This window comes from Callorhinus ursinus, unplaced genomic scaffold (assembly GCF_003265705.2).
Source record: "Callorhinus ursinus isolate GAN/ISIS: 27379988/994484 unplaced genomic scaffold, GSC_fseal_2.0 scaffold18, whole genome shotgun sequence".
NCBI classification, from domain to species: domain Eukaryota; kingdom Metazoa; phylum Chordata; class Mammalia; order Carnivora; family Otariidae; genus Callorhinus; species Callorhinus ursinus.
This window is the reverse complement of record NW_027397080.1, coordinates 25,774,230-25,792,655: the sequence shown is the minus strand read 5'-3', so window position 1 is coordinate 25,792,655 and position 18,426 is coordinate 25,774,230. Positions and strand designations below refer to the sequence as shown.

Here is an 18,426-nt window from a genome sequence, read left to right as displayed (position 1 = left end):
GAGGTTGGGGCGGCGTCCCTCGGATGCCCTGACCTACACCCAAACTGAAGGGATGGATCCCTTTCCTTCCCGCCCCGGTCCCCGGCCCCTTAGCCGGACCTCTGCCACTCTGCGGCCACATCGAGCACGGAGGAGAGGGTGGATTTTTACTGCCGCCCGCCCCCTCAGCCCTACGGCGGGGGATGGCGGCGGGGTGGGCACCCCCGACCCGCGCCCTCGAGCCCCAGCGGCGGAGCCCCAGTGCGCGCGGGCCGCGCGCGGCGGACGCGGGCGCGGGGGCGGGGGCGAGCAGCGGGCGGGCCCCGCGCGGGGCCTAAGCCCCACCCCCCGGGGGCGGGGCCTGGCGCCGGGGAGTGTCAGGAAGAGGAAGAGCGCGGCCAGAGGCGGTGCGGGCGCGCGGCGAGCAGGGGCCGGGCCCAGGCGAGCGCCGCGCGGGCCACCATGGCCACGGACGAGCTGGCCAGCAAGCTGAACCGGCGGCTGCAGATGGAGGACGAGGGCGGCGCCGAGGCCCCGGAGCAGCCCGGGCTGAACGGGGCGGCGGCGGCGGCGGCGGCGGCGGCGGCGGCCGGGGCGCCCGACGAGGCGGCGGAGGCGCTGGGCAGCGCGGACGGCGAGCTGAGCGCCAAGCTGCTGCGGCGCGCCGACCTCAACCAGGGCATCGGCGAGCCCCAGTCGCCCAGCCGCCGCGTCTTCAACCCCTACACCGAGTTCAAGGAGTTCTCCAGGAAGCAGATCAAGGACATGGAGAAGATGTTCAAGCAGTGAGTGCCCCCCCCCCCCCCCCCCCCCCCCACCCACCCCGCGCGCCGGCCTCGGGCCCCGAGCCCCCGAACCCCGCGCCTCCCGGGACCCCTGCCGCCAATCGTGCGCCCCCGAACCCCGACACACCAGGGGTGGCGACCCCGCGTCCCCTTTCATTTAATCACGAGGCTTCAAGACCTCCTCCCCACCACGCGTGTGAGTCTGGCGACCCCCAGCCCCTGACACGCGACCCCTCCTCACGGTGAGGCGGCCGCCCGTACACCATACGCGCGCACTCGGTGTGGAGGACTGTGCGGCCCCTCCAGGTAACCCCGAGTCCCCGCAAGCCCCCACTACCACCATACACATGAGTCTGAAGATTCTGGGGCTCTGGCCTCGGACCCCTGTGTTAGTGAAGCTTTCCTCGCCACCCACCAGACACCCACGCACCCTGAGGTTTGAGGACCCCCGTGGCCTCCCTTTCCCCCTCCCTAACTACTCGAATTCCCTACCCCCACACCCAACACCCTGGTCAAAAACATCCACACACACCCCCAGCGCCTCAACAAAGGTTACCATTCCCTACCCCCCATGCTGTACCCATTCTTTTTCTTGGGGTCCTTTCATTTCCTCTGCTTATCTCAGATTCCCCTCAACATAGGTTCTGGGCAAAGACCCCCCCCCCCTTCAGTTATTCAGCATCTGCTAGCAAACTGTGGTCAGAGACCCTCCGGACCCTTCCACCCCTAGCCCTATCCACTCTGCTAGCCAGGACCCCAATCCTTGACCCTCAGGTGGTCTCCTAGGGATCTCTCCATCGCTGCCCCCCACTCTGCAAGTATGTACCACCCATCCTCCCTTCAGGGCTGAGTCCCCTCCTCCCTCCACACACTGTTCCTCCCTCTTCTTGCCCTAACCAACCCCCTCAGCAGCTTTGCAGTCACTGCCTTCCGCCACTGTGTGCCCCCTTTCCTCCCACACGGGGTTCCTGACACCGCACACCTCCCCATCTAATTTGCCTGGTTGCTCTCACCCCTACCTTTTCCTCTGTGTAATGCCACACACTGTGCCCTTAGCAGGTTGGACAGACACCCCCAGGCCTGTGGCTCAGCCCTCCCCACCCCCCAAAAAAAACTTAAAATCTCTGGGAAGGGACTAAATGGTCCCCTTCTGGTCCATCCCTGAGTCCACCCAGTTGAGACTGAGATGGACAGCCAAACTCTTCCCAACCACAGTTGTGCAGGTGGCAGGCGGCGGGGGCGGCGGGGGGGGGGTTGTAAAAGCTCGCAGCCCCCTTCCCTTTGGTACCCTTCCCCACTTCTTGTTGCCCGTCCCCTTGCCCCTGGCCCCTGGAGGGGGGACAGGGGCAGGGGTATAGTCTGGAGTGGAGAGGCGCTGACCCACCTCGGCTGAGGCAGGAGGACAAGGCAGGATGGGGCTGTGTACCCAAGCAGCAAGCAGGAAGCCCAGGAGGGGGGTGTTTTGCAACCCCACAGCTTGAGAAAGGCTCTTTCCCACTTCTCATTGCTGCTGCTTCTGCCTGTGGCCCCCACACAGGGGAAGAGGGTTTTGTTTCCCAGACCGGGATGGCTGGGAACCCCATACTTTCCCAAGGGTCAGCCTGGGGGGAAACAGTCCTTAACACTCCTCTGGACCTCTGTGTGGAAATCCCTGGGCCCTGAGGAGCCTGCCTCTTTGACTCCAGGGTCTTTATTGGGAATTCTAAAGTTTCTTTCCCCACCAAAGACTGTCACCATCAGGAGAGCAGGATTTCCAGGATTCCAACCCAAACTGATGGAAAGCTCCTTGAGCCCAGGGCTAGGTATAGATAGCTTCACTGTCTGGAACGTCCTTGTAGAACCTGCCCACCCCCCAACCCCCACCCCAGCGTTAGGGCAGGGGAGGTTGTTCAAATGCATCTGTGATTGATAGTGTCTAGGCATTGATAGTATCTAGGTACCAAGGAGCTCCTGGATCCCACCCAGCACCCCTATGACACAGAACTGTCATCATCACCATGACACAGGTGGGCGGTCTGGGCACAGAGAAGTTAAATAACTCGCCAAGACCACACAGCTAGAAAATGATGGAATCAGGATCTGAACTCAGGTCTGTGACTCCAAAAGCCATGTTCCTCCCTTCTGGGTTTTCCGTCACAGACATCTGCCTCCACACGGGAGAATGCACTTCTCCTTCCCATGTTCATGGCTGATTTCCCACCTCACGGACCCACCATTGGCCCGTGTCTTTCTGCCAGAATCCTCCTTCTCTTGGGCTTCCTCAGCATTGCTACACCCCGCCAAAAAAAGATGGAGCCGTTTGGGAGAACCCATGCACCCCGAATGGGTAGGGACTTGGGAGGCCACAGCTTGATCAGAAGGGCGCATGACCAGAGGAATGGCCTGGAAGCCGCATTTGTGAGCACACTCACCTTCTAGAGAGGCTGTTTGGGGTGTTAGTTTGACAAGGTTTCCTCTGATGAAGTTTGGGGGGGAGCTGAACTCCTTCCAACTCCCCTGCGGGCCACCTCTTGGCACCACTGCTGCTTGCTGCTTTGGAAGGGGTGGGGGTAGGGGGCAGGAAGGGGCCGGGGAGCTGGACTTCTAGGGAAGGAAGTGCCTCCCGCCGGGGGCCCTGGCGAGGATAGAAAGCTGCAGGTTTTGTATTCAAGGAAACAAGGCTTCACTGTGCCAGCCGAGCCTAGCCCAGCCGAGCCCCGAGCCCTGGCTGGGAACAGCCGACACACAGGCTCTTCCGGGAGGACAAACCCCTGTTCTGCTTCTGCTGCCCTGGTGAGGCCGCCGCCTTCTGGGTCCAAGCGGGGCCCTGCTGAGAGACTTCCACCCTGGTCTCCCGCTCCCTCCCAGGGAGGAGGGGAGCCCAGCCCTCCTGGAAGCCATTCACGGGAGCAGAGTGCGAGAGAGAGGGAGGTCCTAGGGAACTGGGAGCTGGCCTTCCTTGGAAGGCAGGAGCTAGAAAGCCTGGTCTTCTGTCCCGGCTCTGCCCTGAATTACTTAGTAATTAATTCCCATCTGCAAAAGGAGCAGGCTGTAGTCAGCAATGGCCTCCTTATTTCTGAGGGGTCCTGAACCCTTCTGGATGACAGACTGCCTTCCAGGGTCTTCCGGTTCATCCGTTTAGTGTCTATCAGCAGGTCCTTCCCGAGGAGGGAGATAGAAGAACCAAGGGGATTGAGGGAAGCGAGACCGGCTGTCCACCATCACTGACCTCACCATCCAGCCGTGCGCAGGTTCCAGCTGGGAGAGACCGCCAGCCCTCCTCCCCGTCTTACAGAGAAGGCAACTAAGACCCAGAAAGTGTGGTGACTGGCTTGGGGTCACAGGGAAGTTTTCAGTGGCCGAACCAGAGCCTCCTTGTCTGTACAGCTGAGGATGGTGGTCTCTGCTTCTCAGGTGGGGCCGGGAGGGGGTGACTCCCGTACAGCTCTGGCATCGTGCCCAGCCTCCGTGGAACCTGGATTCGTAGTCCTGCCTCCCCGGGCGGCCTCAGGCAGCCCCAGCACTTCTAGCCTCTCTCCCCACCTCTCTCGGCCCATCCATTCAGGGCTCTCTCTGGAAACTTCCAGCCAAAGGGGGAATGGTGTGACCCCACAGAGCCTCAAGGGGGCCCACCTCTGGGCTGGCAGCAGCCTGTGTGAGGCTCTGTGGGGTTCTGTAAGTTGAGCCCAGCCCGAGAGGTCGGCAGCCACGTAATTCTGAGCCCGCCGTGGAATCTGAGGAAGATGCCCTAGTTCCCTGCCTGGCCGGCCTCGTCCCCAGACACTGCATCTCATGACCCCTTGCGTCAGAGAGGCAGGCTTCCCTCTCCTTCCGGACGCCTCTGCCCTTCCCTCTTCTCCATTTGCTCCTCCTCCCATGTGTCTCCTCAGACCCTGTCCCTCGCAGAAGCTCCCCTAGCATCCTCTCTGGAAGATAGCAGGACACAGTAGTAAAGAGCCGGAGTCTGTGGGTTTGAATCCCAAGGCCCTTAAACCTTCTGGGCCTCAGTTCCTCACCCTAAAACAGGCAGAGTAATAGAGTAACAGCACCCACCTCACAGAGCTGTTGTGAAGTACTTAACCCAGTGCTCGGCACAAAGGAAGTACTGTGAAGTTCCTGTCCCCTCATCCTTGGGCCTGGGCCTGGTGGTGGCCCTCGGTGGTGTTCCACGGACCCTCCCGACTGCCCCCACTTACCCCCTACAGAGCTGCCCGGCTGGCGAAAGCCTCATGCTCTGGGCCCGACGGTTGGGGAGCCAGCATGAGAACCCCCCTTTCCTCCCGCTGAACAGGCACTCCGGTTGACAGCTACATATGGCTCTGATAAATAACAAAAATGAGAAACACTCATTTTCACTTAATTACATGGAAGGCAGGTGGCAGAAAAAAGGAAAGAGCAAACGACAGCTCACGTCCACCGCGGGGCAGCCGGGCAACTCTGGGCAGGGTGTTCAGCTTTGCAGCCTCACCCTGCACTAAAGGCCCTCCCTGGTTAGGTCTGAGGATTCAGTTTAAAGAGTCCTGGCCCTTTGTAAAGAGTCCACCATCATGTCCGGCCTGTGGGCTGTTAAAAACATAGATACTTTTGAAAAAACATAAAATCTATCCATTTGATCATTCATCCAACACATACTAAGTTTCTGCTGTGTGTAAGTTCTAGAGAATCAAGGGAAGAAGGAAGCTCCCGCCCTCGGGGAGCTTAAAGTCTCATGAAAAGCAGTGGTATAGAGGGGGTCTCTGGGGGTAGAGAGGATGGGCCCATGTGGCTAGAAGTGGAAACTTCCATTTCTTTATCCCGACCATGAGGACTGAACGCACTCACGAGGGATGCCGTGATGATGCATCCCCCTCAGCCAGCCCCCTGCCTCCACACCCTCTCCTTGTTAAGTGGGACCCCCAGGTCCAGTTGCTCACAGCAGCGCAGTGAGGTGGGTAAATCATGACCCCCACTGGCCAGACAAAGAAATTGAGGCTCACGGAGGTTGAGTCAGGCACCCAAGGTTATACTAAGTGTCAGGGGCAGAAGTAGAAGCAGGTCGGCCTGCAGGGAGCTCCAGAGGCGGAGAGAGGGCTGTGTTTATGAATAGAGGGCTTGGGAGGGGGGGCTCTCAGAGCCTCAGGAGGGGAAGCCCTCTGTGGGGGTATAGAGGTTGGGTCCTTCCACCTGCATCCTCCAGGAGCCTGGCCTTCTGGGAAGATGATGCCACACCCCTGGGGAGGGAGGATTTCCCGAACTCAGTGCTCACCCTCTGCTCTTCCTACTTCCCCTTCTGATTCTGAGTCACCTCTCCCCTCCCCCACCCGGGGACTTTTGGTTCCCCTTTGGCTTTGCACCTTCCCGCCTTCTCCTCTGGTCTGGACCCTCTGGGTCCAAGGCCCGGCTTCAGCTGTGAGAGTCCAGGCTCTGGGAGACCAGGCCCTGCCGCCTCAGGGGAGGCCCTCTTGCAAGGCCAGCCCAGGCGGAGGAGGCGGAGGAGGAGGAGGAGACCAGGCAGAGCCGCTCTGAGACCTCAGCAGGGACAGTCCCCACTCCCTCCAGCAGCTGCGTTCCCTCTGACTGCTGAGTAGCCTTCTCCTTGGCTGACTTCCGCTTTTCAAGGACTGCAAAGAAGCAAGAATCCCATGCCAGCAGGGTGCGGCTAGCGGGGAGCCAGGCCTGGGGTTCCTGGGCTGTGTGGAGACCCTTGTGTGACGGAGACGGACACTGTCCGCCTACCCCATCCCCAGCACCTCGTCTCTTATTTAATCCTTTTATGGCATCCTGTAAGCTCATCATCACTCGTGTCACAAATGAGAACACAGGGTTTCCCAGAGGTTATGGGACCTGTCCAGCGTCACACAGCTAGTAAGGAGCAGGGACAGCATTTGAACTTGGGTCTGTCTGACTCCCAAGTCCCTGGTTCCCAGGGGCCCCAAAGAGGGCGGCGGCAGCCGGGTGCTTGTTAGAAATGCAGCTCCATCCCCGGTCTACTGGATCAGAATCCGCATTTTCATACTCAAGTGTCCGAAGCACCAGGCCACCCACAGCTGTCTCCCCGCACTTGCCTGGGGACGTCCCTCGGGTAAGGCAGGTTACTTAGTCTGGGCGGTAAGGGGAAGATTAAGTTAAATAATAAACACGAGGTCGGACTAGACACTCAGTGAATGTTCTTTGCAATCACTGTTGTAACGATAGGTATTATTCAGAGTTGGCAGGACACCCGCTGCTGACATTACAGGCCCGGGGAGATGCCCTCCTAGCCTGGTGCTCACCATGTGGCAGTTGGACCCGAGACTGGGAGGTCCCGAGCCCTGACAAGCCCCTAGCTGATTGCCACCAACCGGGGGGGGGGCTCCCACTTGATCCTTAGACTCACTGAAAAGCTGTGGGAGAGCCGTGGGCCACATGCATGCACACACGCGTGCGCGCACACACACACCCTCTCCTTGGCTGACATGGCAACAGATCGAGTGTCCGATTTTGCAGATAGGAATGGAGGAAGTGGTGAGTGGCTCGTCTTCCCCCACATGAGTCAGACAGTCTGGGGGTGGGGGCGCGCACGACCCAAGGGGCCATGCCGAGCGAGCAGTTAACAGAGAATGTGGGTGGTGGGTGGCCACCTGCGGAGGGAGGCGGGCAGGGTCAAGCTGGCTGCAACAGCGAGCAAGGCCAGAATTTTTCTCTTGTCCAGAACTTTCCTGCCCCAAGGGACCTGCCTTCCCAGTTCGTGGGACAAAGAGTAGCGAGGCCTAGGAGCCACTGGGGGAGACAGGCGGAGGAAGGACCGGGTCTGTGAATGCCGAGACCAAAGGCGGGTGGGCCTGGCGGTGTCCTTGGTCCATAAACCCTGCCCTCTCCAGCTGTTTCTCCTCCTGGGGACCTGCCATGGGCTGAGGGGCCAGCTGCAAAGGCCTGGGATAGGAAGCAGAAGGGACAGAATTGGCGTCTCTGTACCCCAGCCTTGCCCCCCCTGTGCAGCAGCTGTGGTGATTCCTCATTCTGCCGTCAGACTCCACAGCACGGCCGGGAGGTGGGGAGGCTCATGCACGAGGAACAACCTTTTTTTTTTAAATTTCTTTTTTTTATTATGTTAATCAGCATACATCACATCATTAGTTTTTGATGCAGTGTTCCACGATTCAGATTCATTGTTTGCGCATAACACCCAGTGCTCCTTGCAGAACGTGCCCTCCTTAATACCCATCACCGGGCTAACCCATCCCCCCACCCCCTATGTTAAAAAAAAAAAAGGAACAACCTTCTAATAATTCCAAAGCCAACATGGGCTGCCTTAAGTGAAGCAGTGAGCTTCCTGTGCTCAGAGGCATTCAAGACACAAGCAGAAAAACTGCCTTGGGAATCTGACCTTCACGGATGGCTGAACAAGTGGCCTCCAATATCCCTCCCAACCTGAGAATCTCTAGTACAGGGTCTTTGGGCATCAGGACACAGCATAGGAGTTAAAAGCGTGTGTGTTTCAGCAGGTCTGGGTCCAGATCCCAGCTTTGTCCTTGTCAGCTATGGCCTTGGCCAAGTCACTTCCTCCCTGAGCCTCCATCTCCTCATCTGTCAGATGGGGATATTTATGCCTGCTTCACGGGGTTCTTGTGAGGGTCTGATGCAGAATACTTGGCCTAGTGCCTGGCGCATAATAAGTGCTCAGCAAAGAGTAGCCACTAAGGATAATACTGTTACGAAACAGGGTGTTGATATGGACACGGTAGGAACCAGCCCCTGCCCACCCCCCACGACTCCTGGTTATCAGAACCAAGGTGGGGGAGGAGTCGCCAGCTGGGTGGGACCTGCTCGGCCCAAAGGGGCAAAGTCTGCCTGGGTGGTGGCCGGCTGCTCCACTCTCCAGGGCAGATGGGAGGGATTTTGTCACCACGGCAGCTGCCGAGCCCTGCCTGTTGAGGACTATTCAGGGGGAGGCGGGTAGGAATGTGGGCACAGTGCCAGGTGCAACAGCCTCCCTCCGGTGCTGGAGAAAAGTGCTGAGCTCCCAGTGTGTGAGTTTTGATGCAGTTGGCCCTCCCAGGCAGGCCCCAGGCCAGGCTCTCAACCCAACGCCCCCCAAGCCCTACAGGCTTGAGAATTCAGGACCCTCCATGGGACCAGGAAGAAGAGGGAAGCAGACAGGCAGGAAGAAGGAACGCCTCCAGCTTTGGGGATCCTGCAGTTCACCGGCTGTGTGACCCCAAGGTTGGTCGCTGCCTACTCTGGGCCCCAGTTTCCCTCCCCCACATAACAGAAAGCAGGTAGACCAGGCTATGCGGACAGATCCTGTACACTGACTCGCTTTCCCTGGTCCCCCTGAGCCACCTGCACCCTCAGTCACAGCTCAGGGAGAGAGCTGATGGATGAGAGGGTCTCCCCAGCCAGGGGCATCTCCTGTGTTGCCAGTCATCCACTGCTGGTGGCACGGTGACAGTCCCCCCCCTTACCTTGTCACTTCCTTCCCATGAGAGAAGGGGACAGAGTAATCCAGGGCTGATGCTTCTTTCTCCCTCTGCCCAGCAAGAGAGCAAAAGGCTCTGTCCTGCTGTCTTTCTACCTCCCCAAGTGGTGGGGTCTTTGAATCAGGCCCAGTGGGGGAAGTAGTGGGAGCCTTGGAGGAAGGGGAGATGCCGGGGGGGCAGCGCTGGATCATCTTGCCCACCCCCTGCCTCCAGACCAGTCTAGAGCGAGTGTTTCTCGCAGCCGTGCACCATCAGGACTGGCGCCCAAGGGAGAGGCCCTTGTGTTTTCTACCATCATCATTCTTATCAGCACCATTTTACGTTTTATGCGCAAAGTACTTAACGTACTGGGTGGCACAAACTGCTCAGTGGCCACGATTATAATGCAATTAACAGGCTTTAAGTACCCGTTATGTACTAGGCGTTTTATGTTCATCATCTCATTTAATCTTTAATCTTAAAGGTAGGTAGTGATAATGCTTCTATTTATTATTATTACGGTTGGCGTTATTGTCCATGTGTGCCCATTAAGTGCTTACCGTGGGCCAGGCTCTGTGCTAGGAACCGACGTGGCTTGTCTCTTTTAATCTTTGCCTCCGTCCTGAGATGGGTCTTTGATCCCCACGATGTAAATGGGGAACACTGGGGTTTGTGGGCTCAGGTGACTTGACCAGGATCAGCCAGCCAGCCAAGTGGCAGATCTGGGATTTGGACCCCAGTCAGTCTCAGCAGAGCTGATGTGACAGAACCTTCAGGGTCATCTTCAGTCACCCAAGGGACTTGGCTGATCCAGTGGCCCCGAGCCCAGGGCACAGAGTAGATGCTTGCTCCTCAGGAGCCTTGTGGGAACGGCCTCCCCACTACCCCCGCAGTGTCTCCTCCTTTGGGGGACCCATCTCCCACCCCAGCCCCTTCCTGACCTCTGTCGCCTCCCCTTGGCAACTGATCTGATGGCACTGTGACCAGACCCTGCACTGTCCCCCTGGGGGCCAGAGCACGCCCAGGAGAGAGCCCAGACCCGGTAATTGACTGACCTTTGATTGATGCAGGCAGCGGTTCAAGCCGCAGATAAAGCTGCAGGCCAGCCAGGCCTGAGAGTTGCCAGAGACCAACAAATACGGAGCCAAAGTCTCTGTCCAAGTTCAGACACTTTATCTGCACTTCCTCTGAAACTGAGCCACCCCCAGCTGCGGAAGAAACCCATATACGTGAGCAGTAAATAAAGCTGGGGCTCTGGAGAGGCAGGTGGGACAGCAGAGTAGAGGGTGGGAACCCCAGAGATGGGGGGTGAGTCCCTGGCCAGCAGGCCAGCGCCCTCGCCCCTACTATCCTTGTTCCCTGGTCAGCCACATGGGGAAATAACCCTCCCAGGATTGCTGAGCACAGAAGTTGTAAAGAAAAAACTGCCTGGCACACAGTAGGAGCTTCCTAGAGGCAACTAGATCTCACTCTAGTGCTGGCCATACTCCATTTCTGGAGTGCGCTCCGTGTGCCAGGCACTGGGCTAAGTGCGTGCCGCGCAGGAGCTCGGTCAGTCCTCACGCTGACCCTGCGAGAGCGTCACCATCACACCTCAGCTGGAGGCTCACGGGGCGGGGTCTCCCAGAACCCAGGCGGTCTGCGCCAGCCCTGACGTGTCATCGCTGACTTCCACGGCCCTTCAGAAAGCGGCGGGGTTTCCCTGAAGGGCGGCGCCCACGTGGCTTGCCCCAGGAAGGACCGGCCCCCTCACCCGGCTGCTCTCCGCAGGGGCAGGGCCGCTCCACAACCTGTCACTGGGGGTCACGCCGCAGCCGCCCAGCCCCCTTCCCAGACTCCAAAGGGGAAAGGAGGGGCCTCTGCCATGCCCCACCCCCCACCCCAGGGTCCCTCCAGCTTGAAGGGGAGCCTGGAGCATGGGATCGTAGGCCTGCCTGGCCCTCCCAAGGCCCACAGCCCTCTCCCACACCTTCTCACGCCGGCTCCCACCCCAGCCATGGCACTGCCCCCAGGGACCTCTGGCCCATCTGCCCTGTCTCCCTTCCCCCTTGCCCCCAGCCCTGTGGGGAAAAGGGCTTCAGGACCGTGGTCGCTGGAGGGTTCCCAGAACCCCGTCTTCCCCATGCTGCCCCAGGCCGTCACTTCCAACCACTGACTCGTTCATGAGCTATTTATACCCCGCACACCAACTGCTCAGTGCTCCAGGCAGACGGCTCTGTGCTGCGGGCACCACCAGGACCCCTGGAAGCGGGCTGACACAGAGCAGATGTGCAGGCTGAGGAGCTGGGCTTCCGCCCCCTTCCTTTACTGCTCTGTGACCTTGGGCAGGTCACTTAACCTCTCTGAGCCTCCATTATAGAAGGTTATTACGGGGATTAGGTACAATAAAATATGTAAAGTTCCCTGGCACAAAGACAGATTTCAAAAAGTGGTTTCTATTAGTTGCTCAAGGTCATGCGGAGCTTATATATAACTAGGGCTGGGGGAAGGGACCTGGCGAGCCCTGAGGAAGGCACAGAAACGAGGTGTGTGTTTATGTAGCAACGCCAAGACCAGGACACAGGTTTCTGCAGCTCAGCCCCTCGGTGTCGCTCTGTTGTTACCAACACAGAGTCCCAGCTTGAGGCCTGGGACTACGCAGGCTTCTCTCAGCTCAGAAAGCCCATTTTAGCCCTGAGAGCACGCTTCCCACCCCTCACCAAGAGGCAGTCAGGGCAGGTGTTTGGTTAGCCTGATAAGAGGGCCCACATCCGTCGTGATATGACGCGCTCTGCAGCACAGCACTTCCCCAGCCGGGGGAACGGGCCCGGAGGCCGCCTCTGACCCAAGCTCTTACCACAAGGAGGCCCGCGAGAGGGACATTTAGACAACTCCCCCACACACACACACACACACACTGTCCCCATGTCTGCTACGCCGTTGGTGGCAGAAAACAGACCTGCAATGTCCAGACACACATTTATCACCTAATCAGCATCCCAGCCCTTTCCAGCCATACCCCCCCTCCCACTCACAGCGGGCACACCCTGCGCAAACTGTTCCCTGAATTTGCCCTGGGCCACCTCCCAGCAAGCTACAAGAGGACCTCCCTCCTGGGGCCTCCCTCCTGAGGCCCTGCCCTGTGACACGTGCTACTTTCTGCCTCTCTCCTGGGTGGAGGCAGGAGTAGGGGAGCAATGGGGCCGGTAGGGATGCCAGGCTGGCCCAGGAGATAACATCAGGGTCGCCGCCCCCCCCCGCCCCTGCAAGCTGTACCCCGTGTGTCGTGAATTCTTTCTCTCTGCTGCTCCCGTCCCGCTCAGTACAGGCAGGCTGTGGTTTCAGCTTCCTTACACATCGCACTGGCCCAAAAGTTAGCGCTGTTCCACATGTCAGAGGCCGCAGGCCATGTGGGGAGTTGCTTGTCATCAGAGGTAACCAAGCAGTAGCCACGCCTCGGGACTTCACGTGGACTGAAGTCCCTTCCAGCAGCAACAGGGTGACAGGCTCCTCACAGTCCAGCCCGTGGTGCTCCAACCCATCAGGTGTGGGGCGTCAGGATGTCCTTAGCCTCTGCCTTTGCTCCCACAGGTACGACGCTGGCCGGGACGGCTTCATTGACCTGATGGAGCTGAAGCTGATGATGGAGAAGCTCGGAGCCCCACAGACCCACCTGGGCCTGAAAAACATGATCAAGGAGGTGGATGAGGATTTTGACAGCAAGCTCAGCTTCCGGGAGGTGAGCCCGCTCCCCGTAGGGGGTCTCTGAGCTGCCTCGAGTGAGGAGGGAGGGATGTCCATTCTTTCACATGGTCAGCATTTAGTGACTTTTGTATACCTGACCCTGGCTGGGAGCTTTGGGAATCCAGAGGAAAGCCCTGTGCTCCTAGGGTCCTGGAGTGTAGAGGGGGAGATGCCCAGAGAGCGAAATGGCAGGGTGCTGTGACCCGGGGGATGGGGGGGCGGAGGGGGGGGGTGACATGCACTGCGTCCAAGAGGGGCCAGGCTCTGCGCTGGGTGACTTCACACTCGGGGGTTCGGTCCGTCCTCACTCTGGGGCAGAAGCCATGAGCAAGCCTGTTCCGTGGAGGAGGAAATGGAGGCTCACAGCCAGAAAACAACGGTAGTGGACCCCAGGCAGCCTCGGGTGAATGACAGCGAACCAGCAAGAAGCCTAGAGGAGGCAGAGCAACGGAAAGGCGGTGGGGAGGACGCGTCCACGGAGGAAGGTGCAGGCCGTGCACGATGATGGTGTGGAGTCAGGATGTGGGTTCAGACCCTTCTGCCGTCACTTTCTGCGGCTGAGATTCGGGGCCGGTTGTCTCTGAGTCTTCCACAGTCTGTAAAATGGGCACAATCCTATACCTTGAGAACTCAGTAAATTGGTTGGGGGAACAGTGGAGACAAAGATACAAGGTAGGTTGGGGCTCTTCCGGGCAGCCGAGCATGGGCACGCAGGCCTGCAGCAGCCCCGGATCCTGGGAGAGCAGGAGATGGGTCACCTTGCTTCCCATTGTACAGACGGGCACACCGAGGCCCAGAGCATGGCAGGAGAGAGCGCAGACCTCTGGCCCCTTGCCCCTCCCTGACAACGTGCTTTCCTCCCTACCCTAGTTCCTCCTGATTTTCCGCAAGGCAGCGGCTGGGGAGCTGCAGGAGGACAGCGGGCTGCACGTGCTCGCCCGCCTCTCCGAGATCGATGTCTCCACCGAGGGCGTCAAGGGGGCCAAGAGCTTCTTTGAGGCCAAGGTGAGGAACCAGAGGCCGTGTGGAGCCCAGGGTGGGGGGCGCTCAAGGACAAGGGTGCCCAGGGGGACCCTGAGTTAGCTCCAGGGTCAGTGCTCACCCTTCGTGTTCCTGCTGAGGCCGCACAGAGGAGACAGGGCGCTGACGCAAGGGCTGGCCTGGGCAAGGCCCACAGCGCTCCTGGCTTCTCTCCCCTTCCATCAGGCTGGGATCCCTTCCGGCTATCCCCTCTCTCTCTAGCCCACAGAACCACTACCCCCGAAGGACTAGTCCTTGAAAGGTGGGCCCGGGAGATGGCAGAGCAGGCCCAGAAACACGGGGCACTGGCTCATGGGCCTCTCAGAGACCCCAGCCCTGCCAGCCCCGGCCTGGAGAGAGTATGGGCCCCAGAGGCGCCCGCGTACACAGCAGCCTCCCGGTGCCGCACGCACTTAGATGGAGGGGACAAATACAGCTCCTAGATTCTGACCTCTTGGGGCACCTTCTTTTCCTTCTTTCTCCCTCTCGCCGTGTTAACTAAGAACATTGCTTCTGAAGGCCGCCTCCCACCTCCCTCTGGGCTTCTGCGGGTTGATGGGATGTTCCAGGGTTCATCAGTGGGACCTGGTGTGCATCTCGGCTTCCCAGGACCGGAAGCAGGATAAGAATAGCAACTTCAGGGGGCGCCTGGGCCCTGGGCCCAGTCGGTTAAGCATCTGCCTTTGGCCCAGGTCATGATCTCGGGGTCCTGGGATCGAGCCCTGTGTCCGGCTTCTTGCTCAGTGGAGAGTCTGCTTCTCCCTCTGCCTATTCTCCTCCCTCCAACTTGTGCTCTCCACGCCCCCAAAATAAATAATAAAAATTAAAAAAAAAAAAAAAAGAGCAACACCAAAGCTCTCACTTATGGGACTCACGCTAGGCAACAACCACCAAATACATGTTCTAGCTTCCAATCCCCTTAACGAATCCGCGAGTCAGTTATTGAGCTCTTCAGGCTCTGAGTGGGAAACTGAGGCTCAGAGGGGTCAGGGAAGCCCCCGGCCCCGGGCCGGTGCTAGCGAGAGGCAGAGCGGTCCGTGGGCTGGCGGGGGGCGGGGCCCACGGTGGAGGCGCAGACGCCCCTCCCGCCCTAACCCCCGTCACCCCGACTCCACTGCAGGTCCAGGCCATCAATGTGTCCAGCCGCTTCGAGGAGGAGATCAAGGCGGAGCAGGAGGAGAGGAAGAAGCAGGCGGAGGAGATGAAGCAGCGGAAGGCAGCCTTCAAGGAGCTGCAGTCCACCTTCAAGTAGCAGGGAGCTGCGGCCTGACCGCTTGGCCCTGGCCCCAGCGCCCAGTCCAGCCAGCAGGGGTGGGCAGACTGGAGGCCGAGCCTGAATCCTGGGCTCTGTCTGAAGGAACCATACGGAAAACCTCCCAAGCCTGTGAACGGAGCCAGCTGAGGGGTGTCCAGGCGGCCCGCCCCCCCTCCCACCCCTCCCCGCTCTTCCTGAGGCTGGGCCGCCTGTGCTGGCTCCTTGCCTGGCCCAGCCCTCCCTGGCGACCCCGGTGTGTCTCTCGCCCCTGGCCGCCCCCTGCCTGCTCCAGCTCTGCCGCAGCTCCGAGCCCAGCTCCCGGGCCTGGGGGACTCGCTGCCCCGGTGCCAGCCCTCCATGCACTCCCCTCCTCCCTGCCCAGCGGCCCCTTGCCCTTAATCTGCAGACCGCGTGGCCCATGGGGCCCTCAAGCCGCTTCCCAGTCCGGGGAGGATGGACGGCAGGAAAGTGGCGGGCTCCAGCTCTGTAGTAGGACTGAAGGGGCTAAGCAGAGGCACGGGGGCTCCCCACCCCCGACGACTGTTCCTCCAGCCCTGCCTCCTCTCTCTGCTGGAGGGGAGGGGAGCTTCTGTTTAGGCAGAGGGACCCAGGCCCGGGCACCCCATGTCCACGCGGAGGCCCCAGCCAAGCAGGGGAGGGGGCAGCTGTGCTGATCTACCTCACGGGCCCACGCTCTGCCGCCCGTGCCATGGATCGTGGGCAGGGAAGGCTCCGGGGGCAGAAAGGCCACTCCGCAGTCTCCCTGGAACCACCCAAGGGTCCCAGGGGCTCGGGAGAGAGCAGGGTGGGGAGGAGGGATTGGCCCCTTCACAGGGAAGGAAACCAGCGCCTGGCTCCATTCTCTGGGACGCGTCCAAGAAGTGCTTTAAGTGGCTTGCTCGGACCAGGCGGTGGGGAGCAGGGGCCTTGCGTGGCCCCTTCACACCATCCTTCCCCCAAGTGATGGGCACCGCCTTGTCACCAGCGACGCGACTTGTCCCGTCACCCCCCCCCCGAGGAAGCATGGGGACCCAGCCCTCCCTGTGCCCATCCGCAGACGGGCGGCGGCCAAGCCTGTGCCACCAGCCTGGTCCCACGCAGCTCCCAGTGTGCTCACTTCCGTGCGTGCGTGTCCATGTGTGTGCGCATCTGGGTCCGTTGCCGTGTCGTGAAACCGTGCCCGTCACCCAGTCCAAACCAGTGAGTGGCCCTCAAGGCCACTGTTATGCAACTTTCAGTGTGTGTCATGACGTCACTGCTTTGTAAACTTGATAACTCTTTATTTTAGTAAGATGCCCCAAGAGTCCACAAAACTCCTGTTGGATTTGCAGAGGTTTTATTTTTTTGGCCTTAGAATCTGCAGAAATTAGGAGGTACTGACCCTAGTGCGGCAGTCTTGGCCCTGGATTGCGTTTGCCTTAGCGGATGTTTATACAGATGAATATGAAAAGTTCTTTTTCTTTGGCTTATTGCTTCCCCCCCCCCACCTTCTCACTTTCCCCCAAAGAAAGCTACTTCTTCATTTGGTGGTACAATTATTTTTTTTAACTAAAATAAGATAAAAGTCTATATTCTTATGTGTGTGTGGTTCTTGTTGGTTGGTGGAGGAGGGGAGGGGCTGGGAGAGGAGGAAGGGGTCAAGGGCACCCGGTGCTGGGGCAGCATTTGTTCAGGTGGCTCCCGTGTCCTGTCAGAGGCCCCAGGAGGAGGCTTTTCCTAAGGGGGGAGGCTGAGCATGACGCCCACCCCCTCTCACTAGGGGCCACTCTAAGCGCTTTGCATATATTTACGTAGGTAATCCTCACAACCAGCCCATGAGGGGTGCTGTTTTGCTTCCCAGAAAGTCTCCCAGAGGCACCCGGGCTGGGAGGAGACAGACGGGGCTGGGGGGGGGGCGGGGCGGTGGGGGCGCCAGGATGCAGACCCAGGCCCGCAGCCCGCAGCCGGTCCCCCTCCCCATCCGCTCACCCGCCAGGCAAGTTCAGATGAGGGCATGCACCGGAAATGGCACCACCACTGTGGGCGTTCTAGATAGATGCACCCAAGAGCCCCCCAAGATTCTCCCCCATGCAGACACACCCCAAGCCTCCACCCCCCCAACACACACACACACACACACACACACACACACACACACAAGACAGGCTGGGGTGGTAGCATGATGAAAGATCCAGGGTGCTCCCCATGTGGCATTGAACAGATCAAGCTCCTATTGGGTCACAGGCTCCCACAGGTCTGTTCAAAGTGAAGGTGGGCTAAGGTCTCTAGGGTCTTCCCAGCCCTGCAGTTTCCAGGTAGGGGGTGCAACCTGAGTTGGGGTGTGGGAGTGTGGGATTCGACTGAGCATTGCTGCCCCCAGGTGGACGTGGCTGGTACTGCAGCAACCCAGGCTCCCTCACCTGCCGGTCCTTGGGGTGGGTTTCCCGGGGAAGGCCACCGGCGCAAGCCGCCCAATGCCAAAGATGCCACCGTCATGAACACAGCATGTTAGGTTCAGCGCTGTCTTTCGGTGCCCCTTCCCCGAGGGAAGAACATCAGAACCCCTGACATCCAAGCTCAGAAGGTCTATAGAACAAAGGGGTAGAGGACCCTGACTGGGAAGGACTAAAATTCAAGCTCTCGAGCCCCGCCTTCCAGCTGGCCCGTGATGGATGTGGGCCTCGGGCCCTCGGGATGTGAGAGACCAGCCAGCCGTCCCACGCCAGGACCCTCCACCACACCAACAGGTCTCAGCCGGGAGGGGGCCCTCAGCTTCGGCCTGCCCAAGAGCCGCACCCCAACAGGGGGATCAGGCTGCGAAATGAAGAGGCCCGGAGTGACTCAGGGCCTGAGAGTGGGAACGTATATAGTTCCTTGATCCCCTCCCAGGTCCCATCCCCTGGGCCCCCATTGCCAAACACAGAAACCCCTCAGCGAGCCCCCAGGCCTCCTCTGAACCCCTAATACTTCCATTTGGTTCTAAGGAGAAACACTTTCGGCCTCTCCCCCCTCCCACCCCTCACCCGAGAAACAGATGCCACCTGAGAGTCCTGCCCCAGCCATTAGAAACTATGGGCCCCCGTCAGGAGCACCTGCCCTGTTTCTCAGGCTCTCACCACGCTGCGCTCCCAACCTTGGCACCGCTTCTCCTGAGGTCCCCCCTCCAGCAGCTCAGCCTCTGCCAACTCACCCTTGATTATTTTTCCGGGAGAATCTGGCCCTGAGTGTCTGGAAGACTCTGCAGCCCAGGCCCTGGGAGGCCCCTCTCTGGGTCCTAGGAAGCACAGAG

The 18,426-nt window shown here is 59.8% G+C and overlaps 1 protein-coding gene across 1 annotated transcript; it reads left to right on the top strand.

Annotated features, from left to right (window-relative positions):
• Nucleotides 1–374: 374 nt before the first annotated feature.
• Nucleotides 375–16,735, top strand: EFHD2 (EF-hand domain family member D2). The gene is made up of 4 exons (XM_025857033.2): nt 375–764; nt 12,731–12,878; nt 13,754–13,888; nt 15,024–16,735. The coding sequence occupies exons 1-4, from the start codon at nt 442–444 to the stop codon at nt 15,153–15,155; spliced, it is 738 nt and encodes a 245-aa protein (XP_025712818.1). The 5' UTR covers nt 375–441; the 3' UTR covers nt 15,156–16,735.
• Nucleotides 16,736–18,426: the final 1,691 nt, after the last annotated feature.